The 25,546-nt window shown below is 40.4% G+C and overlaps 1 protein-coding gene across 5 annotated transcripts in view; it reads left to right on the top strand.

Annotated features, from left to right (window-relative positions):
- Positions 1-23,445, top strand: part of USP13 (ubiquitin specific peptidase 13) — a 99,320-nt gene extending 75,875 nt beyond the window's left edge. For 2 of the 5 annotated variants that reach the window (XM_081328778.1, XM_081328774.1), the window contains 11 exons: positions 1,259-1,384; positions 3,862-4,015; positions 4,309-4,483; positions 6,726-6,814; positions 9,163-9,285; positions 11,138-11,164; positions 13,401-13,544; positions 14,938-15,107; positions 17,920-18,082; positions 19,972-20,056; positions 21,179-23,445. In XM_081328778.1, the coding sequence (XP_081184904.1) occupies positions 1,259-1,384; positions 3,862-4,015; positions 4,309-4,483; positions 6,726-6,814; positions 9,163-9,285; positions 11,138-11,164; positions 13,401-13,544; positions 14,938-15,107; positions 17,920-18,082; positions 19,972-20,056; positions 21,179-21,272 (1,350 nt within the window). In that variant the 3' untranslated portion in view covers positions 21,273-23,445. The remainder of the gene's footprint in view (positions 1-1,258; positions 1,385-3,861; positions 4,016-4,308; positions 4,484-6,725; positions 6,815-9,162; positions 9,286-11,137; positions 11,165-13,400; positions 13,545-14,937; positions 15,108-17,919; positions 18,083-19,971; positions 20,057-21,178) is intronic. The other 3 variants (XM_081328775.1, XM_081328776.1, XM_081328777.1) reach the window with 3 other exon arrangements.
- The last annotated feature ends 2,101 nt before the right edge of the window (positions 23,446-25,546 follow it).

Raw genomic sequence — 25,546 nt, 5'->3', positions numbered from 1 at the left:
AAAGTGTACAATTCACCTACTTGCTCTACGAGGTTAGGGGTTACTACACTCATTTACTCCATTTCCCCTGCCAAACGCAATTTACAATCATTTATTTAGCAACTGTTCAAAATTACAACAGCACCAAAAAAAGTGATTTAAGACCAGTTCTCCCACTTACTACTGTCACAGCATCCCACAGTCTCATGGGTGGCTGGGCAACTGGCATGTATTAACAATGGTTGCGGTGTTTTGGGGGCAGGTGGGGTCACGCAATCACTGTTTGCAACTTTCCCAGCTGGCTTCTGACAAACAAAGTCAATGGGGGAAGCCAGATTCAGAGTCAGATATCAGATTCGCTTAATGACCATGTGATTCACTCAACAACCAGCGTTTCGCTTAATAACCATGGCAAAACAGGTCATAAAATCGGGCATGACCGATTTAACAACAGCCTTGCTTAGCAAGGGAAATTCTGGTCCAAATTCTTCTTGTAAGTCAAGGACCACCTGTACCTTGGTCTTTAATAATTGATTTTCATATCTATACTGAAGGGAAAAGAAAATCAGACGAAGGGAAAGGAATTCAGACCCGGGTCGATAAGAGTTGTCCTGAACCAGCCAGGCAGCCTCGTCTCCAAAAAGAACTCCCCCGAGCACTGCCCGCTGAACTTTTATTCACCTCCATCATTACAAAAAACTACATCAGTCTCATACAAAATAGGATACATAGAAATAATTGGATTACTCAGGTGCCTATGAGATCACACAAAAACAAGGTACCATAAGATGTATGTGAAGGCTTTATCATAGCGTTTCCCAAACCTCCCACATGCTAGTCTCCCTGCCAGCCAGGAGAGTGTGCTCTCACTGAAGCTAACAGAGGGGCCCGCTAGGAGGGAACGGAAAGGCTGAAGGGTGAGAAACCAAATTCTTGAGAGACCAAATTCTGGCCGTTCCCACATATACAGGTAGTCCTCGACTTACAACAGTTCATTTAGTAACTGAAGTTACAATGGCATGGGAAAAAGTGACTTATGACCATGTTTCTCCCTTACGACCATTGCAGATGGCCTTGATGAAGAAAGGAAAGAGCACGTTGAAATATGGGCACAACGAGTTGCCTTTTGGATAAAATGAAAGTAATATATATATATATTTGGTCAGAGTTATACTGAAAATAAAGGTTCAAAATAGTTATACCATTTCTGCCGTATTCAGAAATATATTTTGAAAATGTATTTAGCCGCTTTTCTTTTCCTTCTCGCTTTGTGTTTCAGCCTCAGCACAATGGTATTTCTCCACGCATGTTCAAAGCTTTTGTAAGCAAAGGGCACCCCGAATTTTCCTCCGTTCGGCAACAGGATGCACTAGAATTTTTTTTGCACCTTATCAACCTGATAGAGGTGAGCAAAGGTTAATGTCTTTTTTCACATGAACAAGCTAGCAAAAAGATAATACCAGCCAATCTTGCACAAACATTTAGAAGTTTTATTTATAGATAAATGTGGTACCAACTATCAGGTTTCTGGTTAAGGCGATCTATGAATTTCAATTCTTGTAGAAGCCCATGTAGGATCCAACTAAAAGAAATTTCAAGGACTTGGTACTGGTAGATATCTTAGTACTGGTAGATATTAGGAAGACTAATTCTCTCTCTCCCTCTCTCTCTCTCTCTCTCTCTCTCTCTCTCTCTCTCTCTCTCTCTCTTTGTCTCTCTGTCTCTGTCTCTGTCTGTCTGTCTGTCTGTCTGTCTGTCTGTCTGTCTCTCTCTCTCTCTCTCTCTGTGTGTGTGTGTGTGTGTGTGTGTGTGTGTGTATGTATTGGGTTTTGTGTATAGTTCTGTTGACTATTTTTTTCAAATAGTAGATATTAGGGTATTTTGTAACAGGAGCAATTTATTTTCCTTAATGTTCTTCCTGTGAAGAACGTGCTTTCCCTCCTCAACACAACCATTATTTCTTCTATCATGAGCTGAGCTAAGCTTCAGTCTGAACATCAAGTTGTTAACAGGAGTTTCCTCATGTTAGGAATGGACATTGGGAAATTCTGCAGCACATAGAGGAAATCAGTAAACGCTTGAGGGAGAAAACGGTAAAGATCTCTTTGAATTCTAGAATTCTTGAAAGGAAGATTTAGTTCAGCGAAGGAATTCATTTTTCGACCTTCAGAAATAGAATCAGGCAGACTGTGAGGTCTGAGTTTGGTAGTAAACAATATCCTAATCAAGGAACTACCAACTCAGATAAAGAATCCAACAGTAAATAAGAGCCTAATCAAAGAACCACCAAGAACTACTACCAACATTTATTTGTATATAAACAGAGCAAACCACACTTTCTCTTAATACTGATTATGTTACCTAGTTGGGTCTTAAAACGTCTGCAAGAAAACAACAAGGACCGCCTAGCTACAAATATCCGTTTCTATTGGTACCAAATAGACCAGAGGTGTCAAAGTGCCGGCCCATGGGCCGGATGCATCATAGCGAAACCACACCCACCCCATTGCCGGCAATGGCAAAAAAAGTCACGATACGTCGCGACATGTCACGTGACAGTGCAAGTTTGACACCCCTGAAATAGACTGTCTTGTATGCCTTTTCTGAATGACTTGTTTCCTCTCTGTGGTCTCATTTCTTTTCACCTGCTTTTTTGAAATGAGCTTTGCCAATTCTTCACTTGATAAGAGTAATTATTAAATTATTTTTTTAAAAAAAATCACAGCTGATACTAATGATAATGCAATTGTGTTGGACTTCAGCTCCCAGAATCTTTCAGTATGTGTGTGTGTGTGTGTGTGTGTGTGTGTGTGTATGTTAAGTGTTAAGTATTTTAGAATACCTTGCTAGGCCCCAAACACAGGGCAAATTAAAAAGGGAGGGCACCATGTTCGGTAGGCAATTTTGGGATATAAAGAAATCCTACGCTATATTTCAAATTGTGATATGTTCTGATATTCAATCTCTTGGGGTGGTTTGCAACCCAAATTCTCCAATGCCCTTATTTCATACTGGTATATGATCAGGTTTATTACAAAATTCAGACAACCATAAAGAGGTGACTCCTCGGATGCCTTTTATTGATAAATGATCCACAAACATAGGATATACTCCAGCTGATATTAAACATTTCCAACCTTTATTGGTTTCACTTGGAGTTCCTTGCTGAAATCAATAAGCTTTCAAGTTATTAAACTTTTATTGGTTTTCATACAAAATAATTTTTGAAAAATTGAGCGGCATACATTTGAGACAGAGGGAACTTCTGTACTGTTAAATGCTGACTGATATCCTTGAAGCTTTTTTCCCTCAGTGGAGAATATAAAGCTAAGTTTTACTTCCCTGGTCCTTTGTGTGTTGTTGTTTTTCTATGCACAAATCCTTAATCTAGTATCTCCAGAGGTAAATGTATCTATTTCTAGAACCATTAAAGTGCAATTTGACAAGGTATTACAGCTTTCCACAGCTTGACATCCCTTGAGATGTCTCAAACAACAAATTAAATATCCTCAGCTAGGATTTTGAGAGTTCTGGGTTGTAGAAATTGTGGGACGTTCATTACTTGCCTTAATTCTGATTTACTAAGACTTGCGATGGTGGTGTGGGAATTGTTTGTGTTTTGCAATCTCTCCCCAAGCCGATATATTACTTTTCTTGAAACTCTAGTTGTAAAAAAAACCTACGTGGGTGACCTGGGATAATCAACAATAGTTTTCCTGAAGGACTTGGGGTAGTCAACAACTATTGTGTTGCCATTATTGATTGATTGATTGATTGATTGATTGATTGATTTAAAGCGTAGATGTAGCCATCCATTTCATAACCAACTCTGGGCAACTCCCAATCAAAATGGTGGCTTTCGTGTCACCGTTTTCTTTTCAGAGAAACCGGATTGGCTCAGAAAACCCCAGCGATGTCTTCCGTTTCTTGGTTGAAGAACGGACGCAGTGCTGCCAGACCAGAAAAGTACGGTACACGGAGAGGGTGGAGTATCTCATGCAATTGCCTGTAGCAATGGAAGCGGCAACAAACAAAGGTAAAAGTGGAAGAGCCTCACGTGTACGAATTGTCTCTCATTCAGATATCATTCAGGGATGCCTACCTTGGAAGTCCAAGCTCAGTCGCCCGAGTGCCTTGCGTTATGAACAATCTGCTCTAGACCCAGCAGTGAAGTCAGGAAATTTGGCCAAACTCCACGCCATCCACCCTTAGATGCAAAATGTTGTCGGGTGGAGTCATTTCTCATGTTCATTTGCCATCAACCGAGTCCACGCATGACTCCCAATAGATGTATGGCGTTTATTCAGTGTCCCTTGTTCTTCTGCTTAGATGAATTGATTGCTTATGAATTGAAGAGAAGAGAAGCAGAAAGAGCAAGGAGGCCCCCACCAGAGGTGGTCCGGGCACGGATCCCTTTCAGTGCTTGTCTCCAGGCCTTTTCTGAACCAGAAAATGTAGAAGACTTCTGGAGCAGTGCCCTTCAAGCCAAGTCTGCTGGTGTTAAGTAAGTATGGGTCAGGCACAAGAGATCAGGTCCGCACGTGAGGTTCCAATGAAACCGATTTATTGCTAATCATCCCTAGGCACAGGAACATTGTCAACTAGCGGACAATCGATATCAGAGTTAGATAATCAGCGGGATTGCCGGGGAGGTTGGACTTACCTCGCTTGTGCCTAGGTAGGGATTCTAGGCTGATCCCTCTTTTGACTCTGCCATTCCTGCTCCTATAGCACCCACATTTGTTTGAACATGGGTAAGCATACCCATCATGTCAGACATGATGGAATAGACAGGTTGCATTTGTCAGTCCCATTATGCTGATAAGGATTTTCAGGTGCAGCCTTGAGAATTGTCTAGGAAGTGAAACAAACAGTATTTGAGGTAAAGAAATGGGGCTACATGTGAGATTGCTTTACGGAATTGGCTTGATTGAGTATGCTCCCCTCACCACCCCAAGCTGTAGATTGCCTGTGCCCTTGCTGGCATTTTGTACGCAGATCAAAGCAATGTTATTCGAGTGGGCATTCAGCCCTGTGATTAGTGTTATGGTCATCCATGCTTTTATTTGTTTATTTAATACATTTAATCAGTGGATTAGCTAACTCATTCGCATACACAACTCTGGTATTCTTGTCTTTTTAAATATATTACAGTAGTCCTTGATATATGATCATAACTGAGCCTGGAATTACAGATATAAGTTGTGCTGGTCATTAAGCAGGTCATCGAATGAGTGTGTCCAACTTTACAACCTTGCGGTGGTCATTAAGTTAAACCAATTTTTTTTGCAATGGGTGTTTTTGCTGGAAACCAGAAGTAAAGCACTAATTTCCAGGAAGAAAAAAAAAACCCCAAACTTAAATTGCAGTTGGTAACCATGGGACACTGCAAACAGCTGTAAAAGTGGGCTGGTTGCCAGCACCCAAATTACGATCATGTGACTGCTAGGTAGGGCGATCATTGGAACTTTAAATCTGGTTCATAAGCAGCCTTGGGGGAGGTCTGTCATAATTTTGACCGGTCCTAAATTGAGGATTACCTGTATTTTCACTTGGTATAGTTGGTTGTTAATTCAGTCATTCAAGATCTACTATGGGATGGGACAGATGAGATACGCATATGAAGAATTTTTTCTGGATCCATATCAAAGACATACTGAGTTTCACATTGGCCAACTAGTTGCAATTACATGGATATTTATTTATTTATAGGTACATGCAATTTCTATTTGTATGCTGCTTACTTCCTGGGTGCTTAAAAAACATAACTAAACTGGTATTCAGAAATGTGCTGATTCTGATCTTTGGAGATGACATGGATAGTTATGGAGAGCTTCCATGAACTTGGCTTATCCTTTTTTTTAAAGCCATGAAATCTTAAATTTGTGAAAAATTATTGCCTTTTATGGATCCCGATTCTCCTTCATGATTCTAGAGCTTGGAGGAAGTTCCTTCCTTCTCTGCAATATTCTTTATATGTTTATTACACCCCTTTTTCCCCCTAAGTTTTTAAAAGCTTCAAGGATAACCATCTCATAAGAAGTTGCTTCAGCCTCCTCAGTTATCCAAGATATACTTCCCATTAGATTATTTATAAGTAAAAAACATTGCCCTTGGGGAATAACCTTCCATTATCCTTCCCCCCCCCCCTACTGTTTGTGTCTTCTGAGATAGCAAATCCATAAATAATTCCATTTACTTACAAAAGTCTGCCAGGACCCTTATACATTATATATTTATTAAATCTGATAGCACCCTGACACTTTGTTACTTTGGCTTAGCCATCTGGTTAAAAAAAATAAGATAAGGGTTACTCTTACCAGATGGTGGAGAAGCATTGGGAGAGGGATCTTGCTCTAGCGGTGACAGTTTGGAGTGGCAATTCAATTAATAAATGCTAAGTGAAATCCCAGCTGTGTTTATAATCTGACTTCGGCTTTCCTTTGCTTTACAGACCTGCCACGATTGCAATGGGAGGACTGGCCATAAAGTTACTTCTTTTTTTTTTTAATCACTGTTGTAATTGCAAGTGGTTGCTAAATGAGGCAGTTGCTAAATGAGAACTACCCCGTATTTCATTGTTTTCCAGACGTATCTGGCTGGCTGTTGTAGAAAAGAGTAGGAATGGGGCAGGCTCATGTGTATGATCCATTAAGAGCAGTTCAGCTGTTCTGTTAAAATGATGAAGGTTCTGATCTTGAGTTTTGGATCTTCTAATTTCACCTGGAATTTCTTTACACTTCCAGAACGTCTCTCTTTGCTTCCTTTCCTGAATACCTGGTGGTTCAGATAAAGAAATTTACTTTTGGTCTCGACTGGATCCCTAAGAAGCTTGGTGTGTATTTTGACTGCTGTCTTCCGTATTGAATTGCCTTGTATTCATTTCTAAGGTTTATCTACTCCAAAGCTGCTTAAGGGCAAAGTTTCTTTTATCCTCCAGAGAATAGCCAAGAAACTCGATCGTTGAGTTTCTCAATCATCCAGGTGACGGTTGTCGCAAAGGTGCTTTTTCCAAAAGGTAACTGGTTCATGGATGCTTCGTGGATGAGAACATTTTCAAAGAAAAATCAAGAAAGTCCAGTTGTCTTTTGGAAAAAGCTCCTTTGGGACAGCCAAGGAATTTCCTCTTTTCTTTGTTGTGTTAATACTGGAAAATGGTTTTTTAAAAAAAACAAAAAACCAACAACTCAGTTTGGTGATGACCTGGGAATATTACAAGTCCAAGGCACTTTAAAAATAATTGAATTGTTAATTTTCCCACCCCAAAGAATCAAATGACTATTTTCTAGAGAAATAGATTCTGACTGCCACATTTCAACATATTCTGATTCATATTCTTGTTTTTATTTTTTATTTTAATTCCATTTATATCCCGCCCTTCTCCGAAGACTCAGGGCGGCTTACAAGCTTAGCAGTAGCCTTCATGCTATGTATATGCCTGCTTATTAGGGCTTTCACACACACCCCAAGCGGCATTATTACAAAGTCAGCTTAATTGCCCCCAACAATCTGGGTCCTCATTTTACCTACCTCGGAAGGATGGAAGGCTGAGTCAACCTTGAGCCTGGTGGGATGCAATATGAGGAACTTTGTGAAACTTAGAATATAGAATAATAGGATTGGAAGGGAAGGGAACTTGGAGGTCTTCTAGTCCAACACTCTGTCCACGGCAGGAGATCCTACACCACTCTGAATTTTATTTGGGTTTGATGGGATGGATACACACGATCATAGAAAGAATTAACAGAATAACAGAGTTAGAAGGGGCCTCGTGGGTCCTCCATTCCACCCAGTTTTCCAAACAAGAGTCCCTGTACTTACCCTTGTATCTATTAGCTTACCCTTTACTTTTGTTTTGTTGTATTTACTTATCCTTGTCTGCGTTAGCTCAACTTTGATTGTGATGGTTGAATGGAAAGGATATGACAGAGCCCACGGGATGGCTATGGTGACCGTTATTTACCTAGCTGCCAATATCCTATTTATAGAGATACGATTGCTATTTCATGATTTCAAATGCTGTTTCCCAGCCAAAGTTATGAGGTTGATGTGGGAGGTCATATAAATAGAAATAAATAAGTAAGAGGGCCCTAAACTAATTTGTTTATGGCATTACAGAAGCTTGAGTTAAGTGGTGGTGGGCCTTTTTTTTTGTAGTGTCCCCATGCACTGGAATATGCTTTTCCCAAAGCTAAGCAGAATACCTTTCTTCCTTGCATTATGCACCTTTATTTCGCCATGACTTTGGCCCAAGTTAATTCTTTCTGGATAGGTTTGTAGCATTTCGGTAGCTGCCACCTCACGCTTGCCTTTCAAAACCATTCAGTATCGACTGCCCTGAACTCTGGGGGGTGGAGTGGAGGGCTGGATGGGAGGATGGATACTTCCAGGGAAACCATCTCTCCAAGATCTGCTTCAAGGAACGGAAAGCAGATGCATACCAAACCTATGCCTGAAGTGACCATTCTAAAAACATATTGTTTGAACTTGATTGGACATGGGTGCCCAGGGATGGGAGGCAACTAAGGGAGGGAGAAGTTAGACTTGGGGATGCACAGTTTTCAGTTCTGGCTGTCAAACCTTGAAATGCTCTGAACACGGCCATGTTTCTTTCCTTTTTGGTTGCCACAACAGCAATGGGAGGAGGGAGATGCATTCTTTTAGTTAGTCAAAACAAGAACTTTCTTGTGGGAACCAAGGTTAAGCAGTCTAAATGTTTGGCGGGCTGGAGCTACCATTAGGAAGCCCTCCAAAGGTGTTAATTGGGGATTGTGATTTATGACACATTACTGGGTGGGGAGTTCAACTCTTTTTGGGGTGGGGGTGGGGTGGGGCAACTTTCAGCCTTGGTTTTACCTTTGTTCGGGCTGACATTATGTAATTAAAATTGTTCTTCGAGGAAAGCAATTGCCTCAGAGTTCTTATTTCTTCTGGTCTGGTCTATTGGAACCATGACACTGGCTATGCTTTAGTGTAATTCACTTGATTTTTAGTAAACTACACCTTTCTTGATAAATGGAGTTAAGGATCTTTCTTATAGTACTTAGAGGTTCAGGCTGAAGCAGGTCTGACAGTTTCATTGTTCCTGTTCTTCCTTCTTTGTTATAGACTGTCTACAGTTTCACAGTTAGGATGATTTCCAAATAATTTAATTCATTTCCCATTTGTCCTTTTTGCTTACAGATGTTTCTATAGACATGCCAGATCTACTGGACATCAGTCACCTCCGAGCAACAGGCCTTCAGCCAGGAGAGGAGGAACTTCCAGACATCTCTCCACCTGTGATCATTCCTGATGACCCCAAAGGTACTGCCTACTACCATGAGGATTCCTACCTCCACACCATTCTCCACCACAACTGTTAGTTGATATTCTTTTTGTTCCCTTGTCATTTCGCATCCTTTCCTGTTCGCATGGACCATCTTCATGGATGCCAAGCTACAACATGATCATTGGGAGTCTTGTTTGCAAGAGAAGCAGGCAGTGATGGAACCGAGACCTGGTTCTCTGGTGTAAATGGAGATCTATTGGTCATGCTTACTTTGGTGGATTTGGCATGTGCTGTGTCCATTTTAGGTTGAAGCTGTGATTGAACTGGAGCAGGCTGGAGGTCAAAAGAAAGGGAAGTCATGAACCAAAGTTGAAGAAATCTATTCAAAGAACAACAAGATAATTATCCTGCATCCTGGTGGTCAGTTAATGTGTAAAACCACAAAGAATCTAGAATTCTTTATTGGCCAAGTGTGATGGGACACGCAAGGAATTTGTCTCCAGTGCATAAGCTCTCAGTATACATACAAACAACCAAGTGACAGGTCATAGATCACAAATCATAGTTACAATCAATAATCATAAGGTACCAATAGGAGAAGATAGTGGGAAAGATGAGGAGAAGAAGAAGAAGAAGATGAGAAGCATAATAGTAATGCAGCCTCTTATAAGGGTAAATATCTTTAGGCTTAAGACAGTGCTGTGGGAATGAAGTGTTCAGCAGAGTGATGGCATGGGGGGGAAAAACTGTCTTTGTGTCTAGTTTCGGCATGCAGTGCCCTATAGCAGCGTCTTAAAGGGAAGAATTGAAACAGTTTTATGTCCAGGATGTGAGGGGACTGCATTTATTTTCTCAGCCCTCTTTCCGGTTCATCAATAGAAAGCAGAGTGATTGCAGTTGTTCTTTCTGCTGTCCTAACTATCCCTTGAAATCCGTACTTGTCCTGTTTGATTGCTGCGCCCAACCAGACAGTTAACTGAGGGACAAATGACAGACTCAGTAATTCCTGATATACTGTAGCCCAGGGGGTCTTCAAACTTGGCAACTTTAAGACTTGTGGACTTCAACTCCCAGAATTCCTCAGCCAGCCAGGGCTGGCTGAGGAATTCTGGAAGTTGAAGTCCACAAGTCTTAAAGTTGCCAAGTTTGAAGACCCCTGCGGGTAGCCTCTTGTCTGGAGGGAGGCGGGTAGCATCATGGAACCTCTAGTAGGAGGGTTTGACATAAGATAGCAGCTCCACCACTCTGAAGCAAGGAAGGTGTGTGCCATTCATGGATTGTCCGCAAACACAGTGGCTCAGGGTTGGAATTCAAACAGATACATTAAGGGGGTGTAATGCATTACTTGTAGCTCCTCAGAAGAAAAGTTTCTGCAGAAGAGGTGTGGACAGAAAAGGTGTGGACTCAAAACAAAATTAAATTCTGCCTAAAGGTCAAAGAGGTTCATTTGGGCTTCCTAGTGTATTTTTTTCCTCTCCGGCTGGTTTATTATTATTATTATTTATTATTTAAATTTATATACCGCCCTATTCCCGTAGGACTCAGGGCGGTTTACAGGGAAAATTAAAATACATAACATACAAATTAAAATCAGTTAAAACTATGATTAATTTACAGTCCCTGAAGTTAAACTAAAACCCAATTAAATTAAATTAGTTAAAACCCCTCAATCTTAGAATTCTTACCACTTCCAAAATGGAAAAGCTAATGACTTTGCTGATGGCAGGTCTGGGGGTACCAGACTGGGGTAGGACCACAAAAAACCTGGTTTTTTTAAGTTATAGGTGATGATCTAGTATTTATATCAAATGCAGAAGTGGCCAGTTTCCATTTTCCTGCCCCTCCAAAATCCTTTGGTCTCCCTTAACTTACTTCCTTGACTTTCAGATGGCATGATGAACCATTTCATGGAGCGTATGTATCCCATTACTTTTATGTTGGTTTTATTTTTGTTTGAGAAGGCTGAGCTTACTTGCTGCGACTTGCAGAAGCTTATACAGGCTGCACGAGCGCTCTTGGTTTAACTGTGCTCTTCTCCTCCATAACTTTCCACCTGTCCTGGGTCTGCGTTGAGATATCGGAAGGAATCTTAATGCACTGGAGAAAGCTGTTCCCTATCTTGGATTATTCCATGTTCTCATAGTCGATTTGAATATCGTTTTTATTAATTTTTCAACCCAAGAGATTTGCTGATTAATCCAAGGGATCAGTTTTCTGTTTGCAATTGCTAATCAACTGCTCCTTCGAAACTTAGATATGATGGCCACAGGCTCTTTCATGACTTTGTTCCTCCTAACACCAACTAATGTAAAGTAGGTAAAAGAAAGGCAAAGGAAGAAATAAAATTTGGTCTAGTGGTTAAGACACCAGCTAGAAACTAAGGGATTGTGAACTTTGCTTTAGACATGAAAGCTGGCTAGGTAACTTTGGACCAGCCATTCTCACCGAGTCCAACTCACCTCACAGGGTTGTTGTTGTGAGGAAAATAGGAGAAGGAAGAAGTATTAGGTATGTTCGCCACCTTGGATTATTTATAAAAATGATAAAGGCGGGATATAAATAAAATATGCAAGAAAAGAAAAAAAAATGGAAGAAAAGAAGAGACTGGACAACCATTTCTCTGGAATAGTATCGGTTTTCCTGCCTGAAGAGGGCATTGGACTAGATGACCTCCAAGGTCTCTTCTAACTGTGTCATTCTCTTCTCTTCTAAGAGACTTCTGATATTCTTCATAACAGTTATAAGTACAAATATATATTTAATATTTCTAAGGTTACATCATAATATTCTTTCTATAAACCTATCTAATCATCAAAAGTATAAATCACAAGCTCATCTTTGCCTAGTGAAGTTATGGCAGACTTTTCAAAAGCTATTCAGGACCCAGTTTTGAACTTACAATGGCCATGCATATGTATGTATACACACGTGCGTGCGCAGGCGTACACACACAGTTATGTGATTGCAAACATCCCACAGTCACGTGACTACAATTTTCACCATTTTTTGTTAGCTTCTGGTCAAAATTCTGGGCTCAGATATCATCATAGGTCAAGGACTACCTGTATTAAAAGCAAGTCTGGGACATTTCCTGATTTCACAACAGAGGAATTTGGCAAAAGTTGAAGATCCACAGTTGTCATTTTTCTTTGCTGTTCAGAAAGTCTACCAGAAAATTAGCATTATTTAAACTTTTTTTTTGCTTCACTCTTTACCAAAAGAATATTATCAGAGATGCTTGCAGATCAGTAGAAAGCAAGATCTTCTGAATCAATAGTCACCGCAGCATGAAAGAGAGAAATGGGGACAGAGAGGAGGAATAATATCAATTTTGGTTCAGGCATCCACATCTAGCTTTACATTAATGAGAACTAGAAACTTTAAAAGTGTGAACAGAACAGAGATCGAAATTCTCTGATACTGCAGCATAATTTTGTCTTTGTGCATAACTGCAGACTCCCCTAGATGATTAATTGTATTTGTGATCCAACCGTTACTTAAACCAGCTGAAGCCTGAGAGCGTTGCTTCATTTTATCATTTATGCTTGCACTGGCTGATGGTTTCAGTTCAGGAGCTCCATCAATATGTGTGACCTTTAAAATGCAGAATTAAAAAAAAAACCTGGGGTAGCTTAGCTTTGGGAACTGTTTTGCATGGAGAACAGCCAAGGCTTCAGCTGATGTTTGTAGAGCCTAATAACTTTTGTCACTTTTGCTTTGAGGCGTGATTTAGATCAGCACTCAGTGCTGACGTTGCTATTCTTCAAACAGCACAAAGACTGTTGCAAAAATTTGCAGAGCTCTTCCTTTTGGTGTTCGGTTCCTATACTGATCGTTGCAAAAACTGAAGATCTGAACCCAGCCTGCTGTTCTTTGTACAAGAGATGGAAAGGAATGGAGAACACTCTGAGCAATTTCTGTGTTCTAATTTGCACCTCCATTGGATGCTGTCTCCAGTGGTTGTGATTTTTTTTTAAACAGCGGCAAGCGAAGGCTACAACATTTGTACTAAGAAATCAATTGCAATGTTTTGCAGAGTCACAGTTTGATGCCAATTGCAGTCTTTGTGTCTTGGGTGATAAAAGCAGCCAGGATGATTGACTGGGAAAGGATGAGTTCCATTTTTCACCTGGCATGTCCTCTCTCTCAGCCCCAGATTTTGATGAATCCTCCGTGATGCAGCTAGCAGAGATGGGGTTTCCATTGGAAGCATGCCGAAAGGCCGTGTACTACACTGGCAACATGGGTGCCGAGGTGGCTTTCAACTGGATCATTGCACACATGGAAGAACCAGGTCTGGTGTCTGTGGAGATTCTCAATCATCCAGGTCATGGTTGTCCCAAAGGTGCTTTCTCCAAAAGGCAACTGGACTTTCTTGGTTTTTCTTTAAAAGTATCAGAACTGAAGAAGTTTCTTGGATGAGAAGTAAAACATTTCCAAAGAAAAAACCCCCAAGAAAGTCTTATTGCAGGGGGTTCGACTAGAAGACCTCCAAGGTCCCTTCCAACTCTGTTATTCTGTTGTATTCTAGTGCCAAAACTGCACATATCTTCTATTTGTAAAAATATCCTGAGGATACATCATGAAAGTACAGGTTGAGCAATTGCTATATATTTTACTACAGGTTATTTTATTGTTAAGAACAATAATTTTATTTACATGTAACACTTCTTTCCAAAATAAGTCCTCCATTCTTGCATGCTACGTGAAAATCTTCAAAGACTGTATTGATTCTATTCTATATTCTACTCTACTCTACTCTATTCCTACTCTACTCTACTCTACTCTACTCTACTCTACTCTACTCTACTCTACTCTACTCTACTCTACTCTACTCTACTCTACTCGAGTCTAATTCTATGAAGTATTTTTGGGACAACCAGGTCTGCTATTTGGATTTTTTACTTTATTTTGTGCAATTGTAAACAAATATATTTGTGCTTCTCGGGAAGAAGTGCATTTCTACTAAGTTAGAAACAAAACTTGATTCCTTTACAACAGGAGTCCCCAACCCCTGGGTCACGGCCTGGTACCAGGCTGTGGCCCTTTCAGAGCCATGAGTAAGTGCGCACGGCTCCATTTGTGCGTGTGGTGGGCGAATGTGCTTGTGCAGGAGGTTTGTGTGAGCAGCGTGCATGCGCACCCACTGCTTATGTAAATGGAGCTGTGCATGTGCCCATTGCTTTCACAAAACCATTCCCTCTGTGGGCCCCCCCCCGCCCCCCGTGGTCCACCAAGCCGGAAAGAGTCTCCTGTTTTGCACTGTTACAAACAAAGGTCCTTTAGAAAAACCATCCAGTAGATTAGGCCAAAGATCTTGACACAAACCTTCCTGAAAAGAGTAGCAACTATGAATGGGAAAGGCCACGGATATATACGTACATACAAACAAACGAACGAATGAATGAATGAATATCCCAAAGGTGGTTTTTCAAGAGGCAACTGAACTTTCTTTGTTTTTCCTTGAAGATGTTCTGCATCTTCAGTTTCTTCAATTTCCAAGAAGCTTCTTCAGTTTCTTCAGTTCAGAACCGAAGAAGCTTCTTGGATGAGAAGCAAAATGTCTTCAAGGAAAAACAAAGAAAGTCCAGTTGTCTATTGAAAAAGCATCTTTGGGACAACCATGACCTGGATGACTGAAAACCCCCACAGAGATGAATTAAAGAATGCCTTCCATTTTATTCCAGATTTTGCAGAGCCTTTACCCATCCCTGGCTATGGGGGAACGGCCTTTCCCCGAACGGGAGGATCAGGAGGTCTTCCTGGGTTGGATAATCAGCCTCCAGAAGAGATGGTAGCCATAATTTCCTCTATGGGATTTCAGCGGAATGTAGCTCTTCAGGCACTACGGGCAGCAGTGAGTTTTCTTGAAAATTATTTGGGATTTATTGGTAGCCCAAAAACATTTCGATGAAATCTCATCCGTCATCCTCAGGCTGGTGACCTCAGCTTCCTTCTCCCAGAAGAACGAAGCTGAAGTCACCAGCCTGAGGATGACGGATGAGATTTCGTCGAAATGTTGCTCTGATACCTCCAATTCTACGTGGGAAAAAACCCGAATGACCAAAGATCTACATACAAACACCCGCGAAAACCTCAGAAAACAAACAAATACACACACACACAAACACACACTTTTGTTTCTACTTAGGATTTGGAAGTCAATGCCCTTTTTTTCCCTTTTCCCCCTTTTCCCTACACTTTTCTCATTTCTTTTCTCACGCCTATTTTTCCTACTATTTTCTTTTTTGGTTTTGTATTTTTTTTAAATCCCATTTATATCCCGCCCTTCTCCGAAGACTCAGGGTGGCTTACAATCTAAGAAGCACAAATCAATGTGCTTAGCAATAGCCTTCATTCTATGTATATGCCTGCTTATTAGGGCTTTTGCCCCCCCCCAAGCGGCATTATTACAAAGTCAGCTTATTGCCCCCAACAATCTGGGTCCTCATTTTACCTACCTCGGAAGGATGGAAGGCCGAGTCAGCCTTGAGCCTGGTGGGACTCGAACCTGCACTAATTGCAGGCAGCTGGTGTTACTTAAGGAGGCATTAGCCCACTGCTCCACCAAGGCTCTTTTATATTATAAACTAATTAAAAAAAACCCTTTAATCAAGAAGCGGTAAATTCGTTAAAGGAAGAGTACGAGTTAGATTTATTTAATCATCATTAAATTGATGATGGCCCTCTTGGAAGAGAGCAGACGAAAGTATAGGTAGTCCTCAATTTACAACCACTTGCCAAGTGAGTGTTCGAAGTTACAACAACATTGAATCAAGTGACTTATGATTGTTTTTCACACTAATGACCGCTGCAGCATCCCCATGGTCACCTGATCAAAATTTGGATGCTTGGCAACTGGTTCATCTTTATGATGGTTTCAGTGTCCTGGGGTCACATGGTTAATTTTTGTGACTGTCTGACAAGCAAAGTCAATGGGGAAGCCAAATACATTTAACAACGATGTTACTGACTTAGCCATTGCAGTGGTTCACTTAACAGCTGTGGCAGAAAGTTTGTAAAAAGGGGCAAACTTCGCTTAACAAATGTCTTGCTTGGCAACATAAATGTTGAGCTTGATGGTGGTCGAGGAGTACATGTATTGTTTAAGCAGTATATTTTGCTGGACTCTCCTTGAGAATTAGGGAACTGCTATAGCAAGACTATCTAAGAGTCACACTGAGAATGCAGGTTATTAAGTAAGACAGACAAGTATTATTGCACCTCTAGATAAAGCCCTCCAGATTTAAACAGCCCTAGGGCATGCTGGGGGTTGTAGTTCAACAGCATCTGTAGTCTAGTCGTGCTCATTTGTTCTGTTTCGCTTATGTTCTAGTTGTTTTACAGTGCTTGAAATTATAAAAAAATCACTGAAATCCTCATAGCTTATATTGACAAGATGTTAGTGGAATAGAGAGCCTAAAGGGTAAAGCAACTAATGCTAGCTTTAAAAAATGCTACAAATTTTTTGTTGCTTTAACGCAAATCATCGAAGTATATACTTGCATGCACAGCTACTCTTCTGGGATGTATCAGACATGGGAAGGCAATTTATTTATTTATTTTTATTTATTTATTTAAATTTATATACCGCCCTATTCCCGTAGGACTCAGGGCGGTTTACAGGGGAAATTAAAAATTAAAATACATCACATACAATTAAAAACGATTAAAACTAAGATTAAATTAATCCCTGAACTTAACTAAAACCCCATTAATTAAATAATTAAAACCCCTCAGTCTGGCAATGACAGTAGATGCTACTTACTATATAAGGAATAGAATAGAATAGAATAGAATAGAATAGAATAGAATAGAATAGAATAGAATAGAATATGGAATGGAATAGAATAGAATAGAATAGAATAGAATAGAATAGAATAGAATAGAATAGAATAGAATAGAATAGAATAGAATAGAATAGAATAGAATAGAATAGAATAGAATAGAGCTGGAAGGGACCTTGGAGGTCTTCTAGTCCAGCCCCCTGAGAAGAATAGTAGAGTTTTTCCTAACCAGGGTCTTTTCTGCTACCACGCTTACCTCCATTATACAAGTTGCAATCCCTCCATAAAATGGTATACAAGTAATCCTGAATTAATGAGCATAACCAAGCATAAAATTATGGTCAAAATCATGCCAGTGGGTCATCATATGACTGACCTGATTTTTTTGCAGTGATCGTTAAACAGATGCCATGGTCATTAAGTGAACCCACTGCCTGAAATGGGCCTTTACCTTGGGTTGTTTTTTTTCTTTTCTGAACACCAAAAGTAAACACTGGTTTCTGTCAACAAATACTGTAAATCATAATCGTGGCCACAGAAGGCTGCACATAGCTGTAAATATGGGCCATTTACTGAGCCCCCAAAATGCAATCCTATGACCACAGGGGTGGGGCAGCCATTGGAACTTAAAATCCAGGTAATAAGTACCTTTTTTGGGGTGGGTGGGTGTCTGTCGTAACCTTGAACATTCATTAAGTCACTGGTCACGATGACTCAAGGATTACCTGTATGTATATTTGTCTATTCTTGGAAATCAACAGCAGCTCATTAAGTGAAAATGCTATCACAGCGATGACAAGATATTGATAGCTCTTTGTCTATTGCAAATGCAAATATTAAATATTAAATTATTTCATTATTCCACGCTATTTTGTCTGGAAGAATAACAACCTGGAGCATGCATTGGAGTGGATCTTTAGTCACCCTGAACCAGAGGAAGAAACTGAAGTAGCTTCTGAGGTCATGACTATAGAAAACCATGTGAATGCTAACATCCTTGCAGAATCTGATCAGGAAGGACCCCGGATTAAAGATGGACCAGGAAGTAAGTTTCTCCCGGCTACGTTACATACGTTAATCTGCCTGACTTATTCATTTTCCCCTTCCCAAATCCATAAGTGGGTTATACTTATGAATTGTTTCTCTATCCATGTCAGATGCATCAGTTGGAATAGCTATAAAACAAGCAGCGGTGGGTAAGCTGCCCAGAGTCACTGCATCAGTCAGATGGGCAGCATAGACATTAAATAAATAAATAAGTAAGTAAGTAGGTAGGTAGGTAGGTAGGTAAGTAAGTAACACAGGTTAGTTTTAACCAGTAGTTATCTCTGTGTATAATCTATTGGGACTGCATAAAAGCTGAATAAATATGCAGGAAAGAAAACAGCAGTTTCAGGATCCCTGCACAGAATTTTTTTTTTACTCAGATAAAGGCATTTTTTTTCTTTTTTAGATTAAAGGTAAAGGTAAAGGTTCCCCCGCACATGCGTGCTAGTCATTTCCGACTCTAGGGGCCGGTGCTCATCTCCGTTTCAAAGCCGAAGAACCAGCGCTTGTCCGAGGACGTCTCCGTGGTCATGTGGCCGGCATGACTAGACACCAAAGGCGCACGGAATGCTGTTATCTTCCCACCTAGTGGTCCCTATTTTTCTACTTGCGTTTTTTACGTGCTTTCGAACTGCTAGGTTGGCAGAAGCTGGGACGAGTAACAGGCGCTCACTCTGCTACGTGGCACTCGGGATTCGACCCGCCAAACTGCCGACCTTCTGATCGACAGGCTCAGCGTCCTAACCCACTGAGCCACCGCGTCCCCTTTTTTAGATTAGGTTAGGACAATATGCTTTTGGACTTCTCACTTGTTTTAATACGCCAGTGATTGCAATGTTACATACCCGTGAACCTATCGTATGCATATTACATGCATAATAATAACTAAAGAACAGGGTGGATTTCTGCTTTCTGTTAAATATTTTCTTGATGTAGGGGGAGGTAGGGGGGGAGGGAGAAGGGAGGGGGAAGGGGGATTTTTAAGGGGAAAATTGTATGTTAAAACTTTTTAATAAAAAAAAAATATTTTCTTGATGTCAAATTCCATTGTTGCTGTGTTAAACAATCCTTTAGATGATGCTAGTTCAGTCTTTGGCATCACTGAATGATCTCAGCTTTTCCTCAATACTTCTCAGCCAGCAAAAATTGTTAAAATAAGCTGACATGGACCACTGGTCTGAAACAATATAAAAATAGCTATCATAAAAGGCCTCTACTGAAGGATGCATGTATGAGTTTTGGCAGGGGTTTTTACGACCTTCTCCTCATGCTTCAATTTGTTTGCAGCATTCCCTGCTTTTTTAACCTTTATTTTTTAATCATTATTTTTTTAACCATCATAACTCTTGCAGGAAAAATAAACCACAGGATGGAGCTTTTAGGCAGAAGTTAAAATTTGTTGAGCAACAGTGAGTGCAGCAGCACAATCAAAAATAGCCTGAGAATACCAAAAAATGCTTGATCCGCCTAATTATGGAACTTTTAAGGGACATAAATGTCTGAAATATTAAAAAAAATATTCTGAGATATATTGCGGGCAGTCCAGGGAAGTTTGAATATTGCTGAGGGCTTCTATGCTATGTCATCTTTTATAGGAAATAGCATTAAAGTAGATTTGATTCACGACAACCACACAGACAATATATTTGCAGAATTTATATATGCTGAGGAGCTACAGTGCAATACTTAGTGATCTATAGAGGCACGTGGGCTTGGAATTTTCAAAAATGTCCATTTTACTCCTGAAATTATTTTTTTAAGAAAGGGCATCAATAAGAATATCAAAGAGTTAGTTGATTAAGGAATTGTTATAGGAATGTGGGCAAGATTTCTGGACCGTCTTCATCATGACTTTGCTCATTATACTCTTGGTATTTTCTTGGGCAGGATATGAACTCTTTGGCTTCATCAGTCACATGGGAACATCCACCATGAGCGGCCATTATGTTTGTCATCTTAAAAAGGAAGGAAGGTAATGTAGTGTGACATTACTGATTGTGTTACTAATGTTACGCAATGCCCCAAAGTTGGACAGACGTTTTGAGATTGGCACTTCTTTGGAAACCCAAAGCGCTTTTTCAAAATGCAGCTGGACTTGTTTTTTTCTTGAAGACGTTTGGAGGATGGAAGGATTTATAAATTCCCCTTTAAGTGGCCTCGGTGACTCTCAGAAGGCATGCTAATGAGCAGATGACTGTAAGCAATATCAATCCTTTCATCCTCCACCATTTAGTCTGAGCTGATGAAGCTTCTTAGATGAGACGTGCAACTTCTTCTTCCTCAAGGAAAGAACAGTCCATCTGCCTTTTGGAAAAGCATTTTTGGGACAACCATGACCTGGATGACTGAGAATCTCTATAGACATCTATGGAAACCATATCAGAAAATTCCATTTCTTGAATGAATGAATGAATGAATGAATGAATGAATGCTGGCTCCCATGTTAGCAGTGGTTTTGATTAAGTAGATTAAGACCCAAACACAGATTTTTTTAAATGTCGGAAGCAGTCAGACTGCTGCTTGTTCTAAAACATATAGGGAACGGTTGCTGGAATTGGGTATGTGTAGTTTAATGAAGAGAAGGGTGAGGGGTGACATGATAGCAGTGTTCCAATATCTCAGGGGCTGCCACAAAGAAGAGGGAGCCAAGCTATTCTCCAAGGCACCTGAAAGCAGGACAAGAAGCAACGGATGGAAACTAGTCAAGGAGAGAAGCAACCTAGAACTAAGGAGAAACTTCCTGACTGTTAGAACAATTAACCAGTGGAACAACCTGCCTCCAGAAGTGGTGAATGCTCCAACACTGGAAGTTTTTAAGAAGAGACTGGCCAGCCATTTGTCTGAAATGGTATAGGGTTTCCTGCCTGAGCAGGGGGTTGGACTAGATGACCTCCAAGGTCCCTTCCAACTTATTATTATTATTATCCTAATTCTCCAGATAAGAAAAATCAACATATGCTCTTAATCAAGTAAGATGTTGGTGATGGTGGTAGTGGGGCCAGCTGTAGGTGTTCCATATCCAGCTGTAGGTGTTCCGTATCCATTTAATTTAATTTCATGATGTTCACTGCATTTCCTTCTTTCTCCTTTTCAGGTGGGTTATCTACAACGACCTTAAAGTTTGTGCCTCGGAGCAGCCACCCATAGAGTTAGGTTATATTTACTTCTATCACAGGATACCAAGTTAGACCTCACTATGTTCTCTGGCCTTAAGAAGCCATAAGCCTTTTTATTCTGCCAAAAATGTGTTTCAAATAAGCAAAGCAAAAAAAAAAGAGAAAAGCAAGAAGGAAAATATTTGGTCCTATTTATAGCTTGAATCAGGATAATTCAATTGATGCCTTCTTAAAACCTTGTAGAGGAGAGCTTTCTGTTAAATGATGGTGCATTGTAGGATTTTAAAGTTTGTCTACATTTTGTGGAGACCTTAAGACTGTTCTGACCACTAGCAGAGGTTGCAGCAAACATCCAGAGAACACAAAACTGTTCCCACGCTGAGAAGAAGTTCCCATCTTACTTTTAACCCTTGAGGACTGGGGGTAGCGAAGCGGTTGCTTTGAACTAGGAATTCATCACTATTCTGGATGGATTCTGTTTGCTAGCATGAAAAGTTGCTTATCTGGAGCCCTGAATTTCCAATTAAAAAGACGAAAGAAGAAAAAAAAGATGTAAGACCCCAGAATATTTTGCAGACTTCAGAGCTTGAAATTAAACCTAATTATTGGAGCCAAGGTGACTTATATTGTGTCCCAATACAGTCTGAATGGTGGGTTTTTTTTCATTTGGGATTTGCTCACATGTGATGATTTATTTTATTTTATTATTTTATTTCTGCACCGGATGATTGATGGTCCTAAAGTTCCCCATCTAAGAAAGTGCCCATTTCATTCCCTGCAATGAATCAGTGTACGCACGTATGCGTTTATCTGGCTGTATAACGGTGTCCCTTCCACCAGCCTGCGCAAGTGTTTATGGGGGCCTGTGGATTGACAAACGTCAGTTTGGCTATTTTTCCTCCTCTGCTATGAATTGCAAATAAAGTTTGAAACATGCATCATAGAAATGCATGGGAAATGGCTCTCAATATTATCTTGTGATGGGGATATAGGTAGTCCTCACTGAGCGACCTCACTGGGACCAACAGCTTGGTTGTTAAGCAAAGCAGTCTCTACGTGAGGAGGGTCTAGGACAGGGGTTGTCAAACTTGGCCCTTTTATGACTTGTGGACTTCAACTCCCAGAATTCCTCAGCCAGGCACGCTGGTAGCTCTGGTTATTTATAGAGAAGTTTAATGAAGCCATCCTCAGCAATGACACATGAGGAGAAACAGATTTGTGACAAAGCACACCTGTGCTTCCCAAACTTTTTCTTTCATTACCCAAACCACTTATCAGACAGTCCTTTTTACCCAATGTAGGTCAAACTTTTAAAATCAATTTAAATGTTCCTGTTGTGATCCGGTAATAGATTGTTACTCAAAGAAAAACCACTTTTATCCAAGTCTGGGTTATTTATCCGGGCCTAGGAAGCATCCAAGTATACTGTCTTGATTTCTGGCAAAGGTCTTTTAATAATTTCAGTCTTGAGTGGAAATTATTGCTCAGTAAAAGTGCTGACAGATTGATTTTTCTTCTTTTTCATTTTAAATACAAATCATGCTGACTCGCCAGTAGTTTGCAATGAAGTCAGTCTTCCACCTCTATTTTTTATTTTAAATCTCTCTTCCTGAACATTTTAATAGTATTTCCAGAGGTTTTAATCTGGATTTTGATTGTGTTCCTAAATCATGGGCCTGAGAAGCTTTATCATTTCTTTTCCTCTGCTGAAACATTTGATCATTGAGGAATTTGCAATGGCATGTAAAATCATTTCTAATAATTGAAAGAAGAAACTCAATTGCCAGAGCAAGTAACTTGGATTAAAACAATGGGAGACTTGGAAGCTATTATAATGGATGCATGTATGGACAGATTTACACTGAGACACATTTATGCGTGCATCCCCTACACATATGGAAAGGCAGGAGTTATAGTTCATTATGTTTGAATTCAGAATTCTATATTCTGCAATTTAAGGGCTTGGGTCTAGAAGCCTACAAGACAATAATAATACTATTTTACTGTTATAAATAATACTGTTGTTGTTAGTTGTGAAGTCATGTCCAACCCATCGCGTCCCCATGGACAATGTTCCTCCAGGCCTTCCTGTCCTCTACCATCTTCTGGAGTCCCTTTAAGCTCACGCCTACTGCTTCAGTGACTCCATCCAACCACCTCATTCTCTGTCGTCCCTTTCTTCTCTTGCCCTCAACCTTTCCCAGCATTAGGCTCTTCTCCAGTGAGTCCTTCCTTCTCATTACTGTAGGGCATTGTTTTTCAACCTTAGCAAGTTTAAAATGTCTGGACTTCAACTCCCAGAATTCCCAGGACAGCATGCTGACCAGGAAATTCTAGGAATTGAAGCCCACACATTTTAAAATTGCCCAGATTGAGAAACCCTGCTGTAAGGAGTATCTTCTGACCTTGGTCTCCTTCCAATTCAATCTGGCCATCTCAGGCCATTTCTCTGCAGGCAACTGATCATGCTTGCTGTGGTGGTAGATTCGGGGTTCTTCAACACAAATTTGTCAGCTGACCTTCTGTATCCTTATGCCTAACTAGAGAGGTGATCAGCAAAAAATAAATAAATTCTGATTTTGATGCTTCTTCCAATCGGTCTTATTCTTTCGTTTTTTCCAAATTTACCCAGAAAGCTCATCCTTAAGAATTAGGAAAGACAGCAATTTAGCTGGGCAGTTCAAGATGTAATTCTAGAAGGGGCTGCTGATGAATAGTAGGTGCATCCAGAAGTCAATCAGAGTGTCTTAGTAGTATCTGGAACAATACTCAATAGTCAAAATGGTCTAGAACAGGGCCTTTCAACCTTTCAACCCATTGTACCACAACATCCGAGTACCACCAGTCACCTAGCAAGGTGTCAAAAACTTGATGACCAAAAAAAAACAAAAAAGGAAAAAAGTGATGAAATACAGGTAGTCCTCGACTTACAACAGTTCACTCAGTGACTGTTTGAAGTTACAATGGCACTGAAAAAAGTGCCCCCTAAGCCACAGCTGAGCAAGACACCTGCCTGCCCGCCCGGTGGCGCTCTTCCTCCTGTCTGAGGTTTCCACTGTTGTGAGCATTTCTGTTGAGGATTGGCAGCGGGGGTGGGGTGGGGTTGTATTTGGTTTTTATCCCCCCCCCCCCGTCACTTCACATGACCCTGGGACACTGTGACCGTCATAAATATGAATCAGTTGCCAAGCATCTGAATGTAAATCACAAGACCCTGGAGATGCTGCAACAATCCAGCTACTACCACTTTTCTAGGATGGTCATGTACCACCTGCCAGGTGCCAATGTACCACAGGTGGTACCCGTACCACTGGTTGAAAAGCCCTGGTCTAGAAGTCAAAGCTTAATCATTCCAAGTCAGAGCTGGTTTTCCAGTGAGCCAAAATAAGGAAACAAATGTCAGGGACAGGATCTCGCCAGCAAAGAATCTGTATACCCAGATCTGTCAGGAAGTTAAGATTCAGAATGCAACAATCACCAGAAATGGAGGTTTGCAAATTATAGGTCCAGTCCTGGACTTGCAACAGTTTGTTTAGTGACCATTTGAAGTTACAGGGGCCCTGAAAACAGGGACTTGTAACCCATTTTCACACTTAAGACCATTGTAGCATGCATCCCCATGGTCACATGATTTACACTTGGATGCTTGGCAACTGATTCAAATTTGTGACGTTTGCAGTGGGCTGGGGTTCTGTGAGACGCCCTTTTGTGACCTTCTGACAAGCAAAGTCAACGGGGAAGTCAGATTCATTTAACAATGACAGATTTATTAATTTTTCTAAACATTGTACTTCAAACGGTTACTGAATGAATCGTAAGTCAAGGACTGCCTGTACTGTGTCCTTATGTAGTTGGTGCTCAATATATCTGCTCCAGCTGCAAGACCATCGCAATATATTGTTACCCGCCTTCACTCAGCTGGAGTCCATTAAGCTGATTTAGCTGCCAGACTATACAAGGGTCTTGAGATGCTTTCAAGGCTACCTTTATTCCCCATTGCAATAAAGAAAGTGAGCCCTTTTCTGTGTTTTGATATGACGGTTTACATAACTTGGGTGGCTGTCTTGGTGACGTTGGCCAGAATGTCCCAAGCTAATGTTCTCTCTTTTTTTTTAATTGGAGAACTGTTTTACAGAATAAAAAACAAATGTTTTAAAAAGGAAATAAGAGAAGTACTAAGTAAATAAGAAATAAAAGAGACAGAAAAGAAAAAAAGGGCATGAAATATCAGCTTCTGATCTTTACAGCAGCTATAAATGCATTTTATTTTATCCACTCTAAGGTGTCATCCTTGTTTCCATATTCTACCTTTTCTAATCCTCAAACCCATAAGTCACAAGTTATTT

The sequence above is a fragment of the Vipera berus genome (genome assembly GCF_964194415.1).
Source record: "Vipera berus genome assembly, chromosome: 5".
Taxonomy (NCBI): domain Eukaryota; kingdom Metazoa; phylum Chordata; class Lepidosauria; order Squamata; family Viperidae; genus Vipera; species Vipera berus.
Note: the sequence above shows the minus strand (reverse complement) of the source record. Positions and strands in the feature narration are given on the sequence as shown.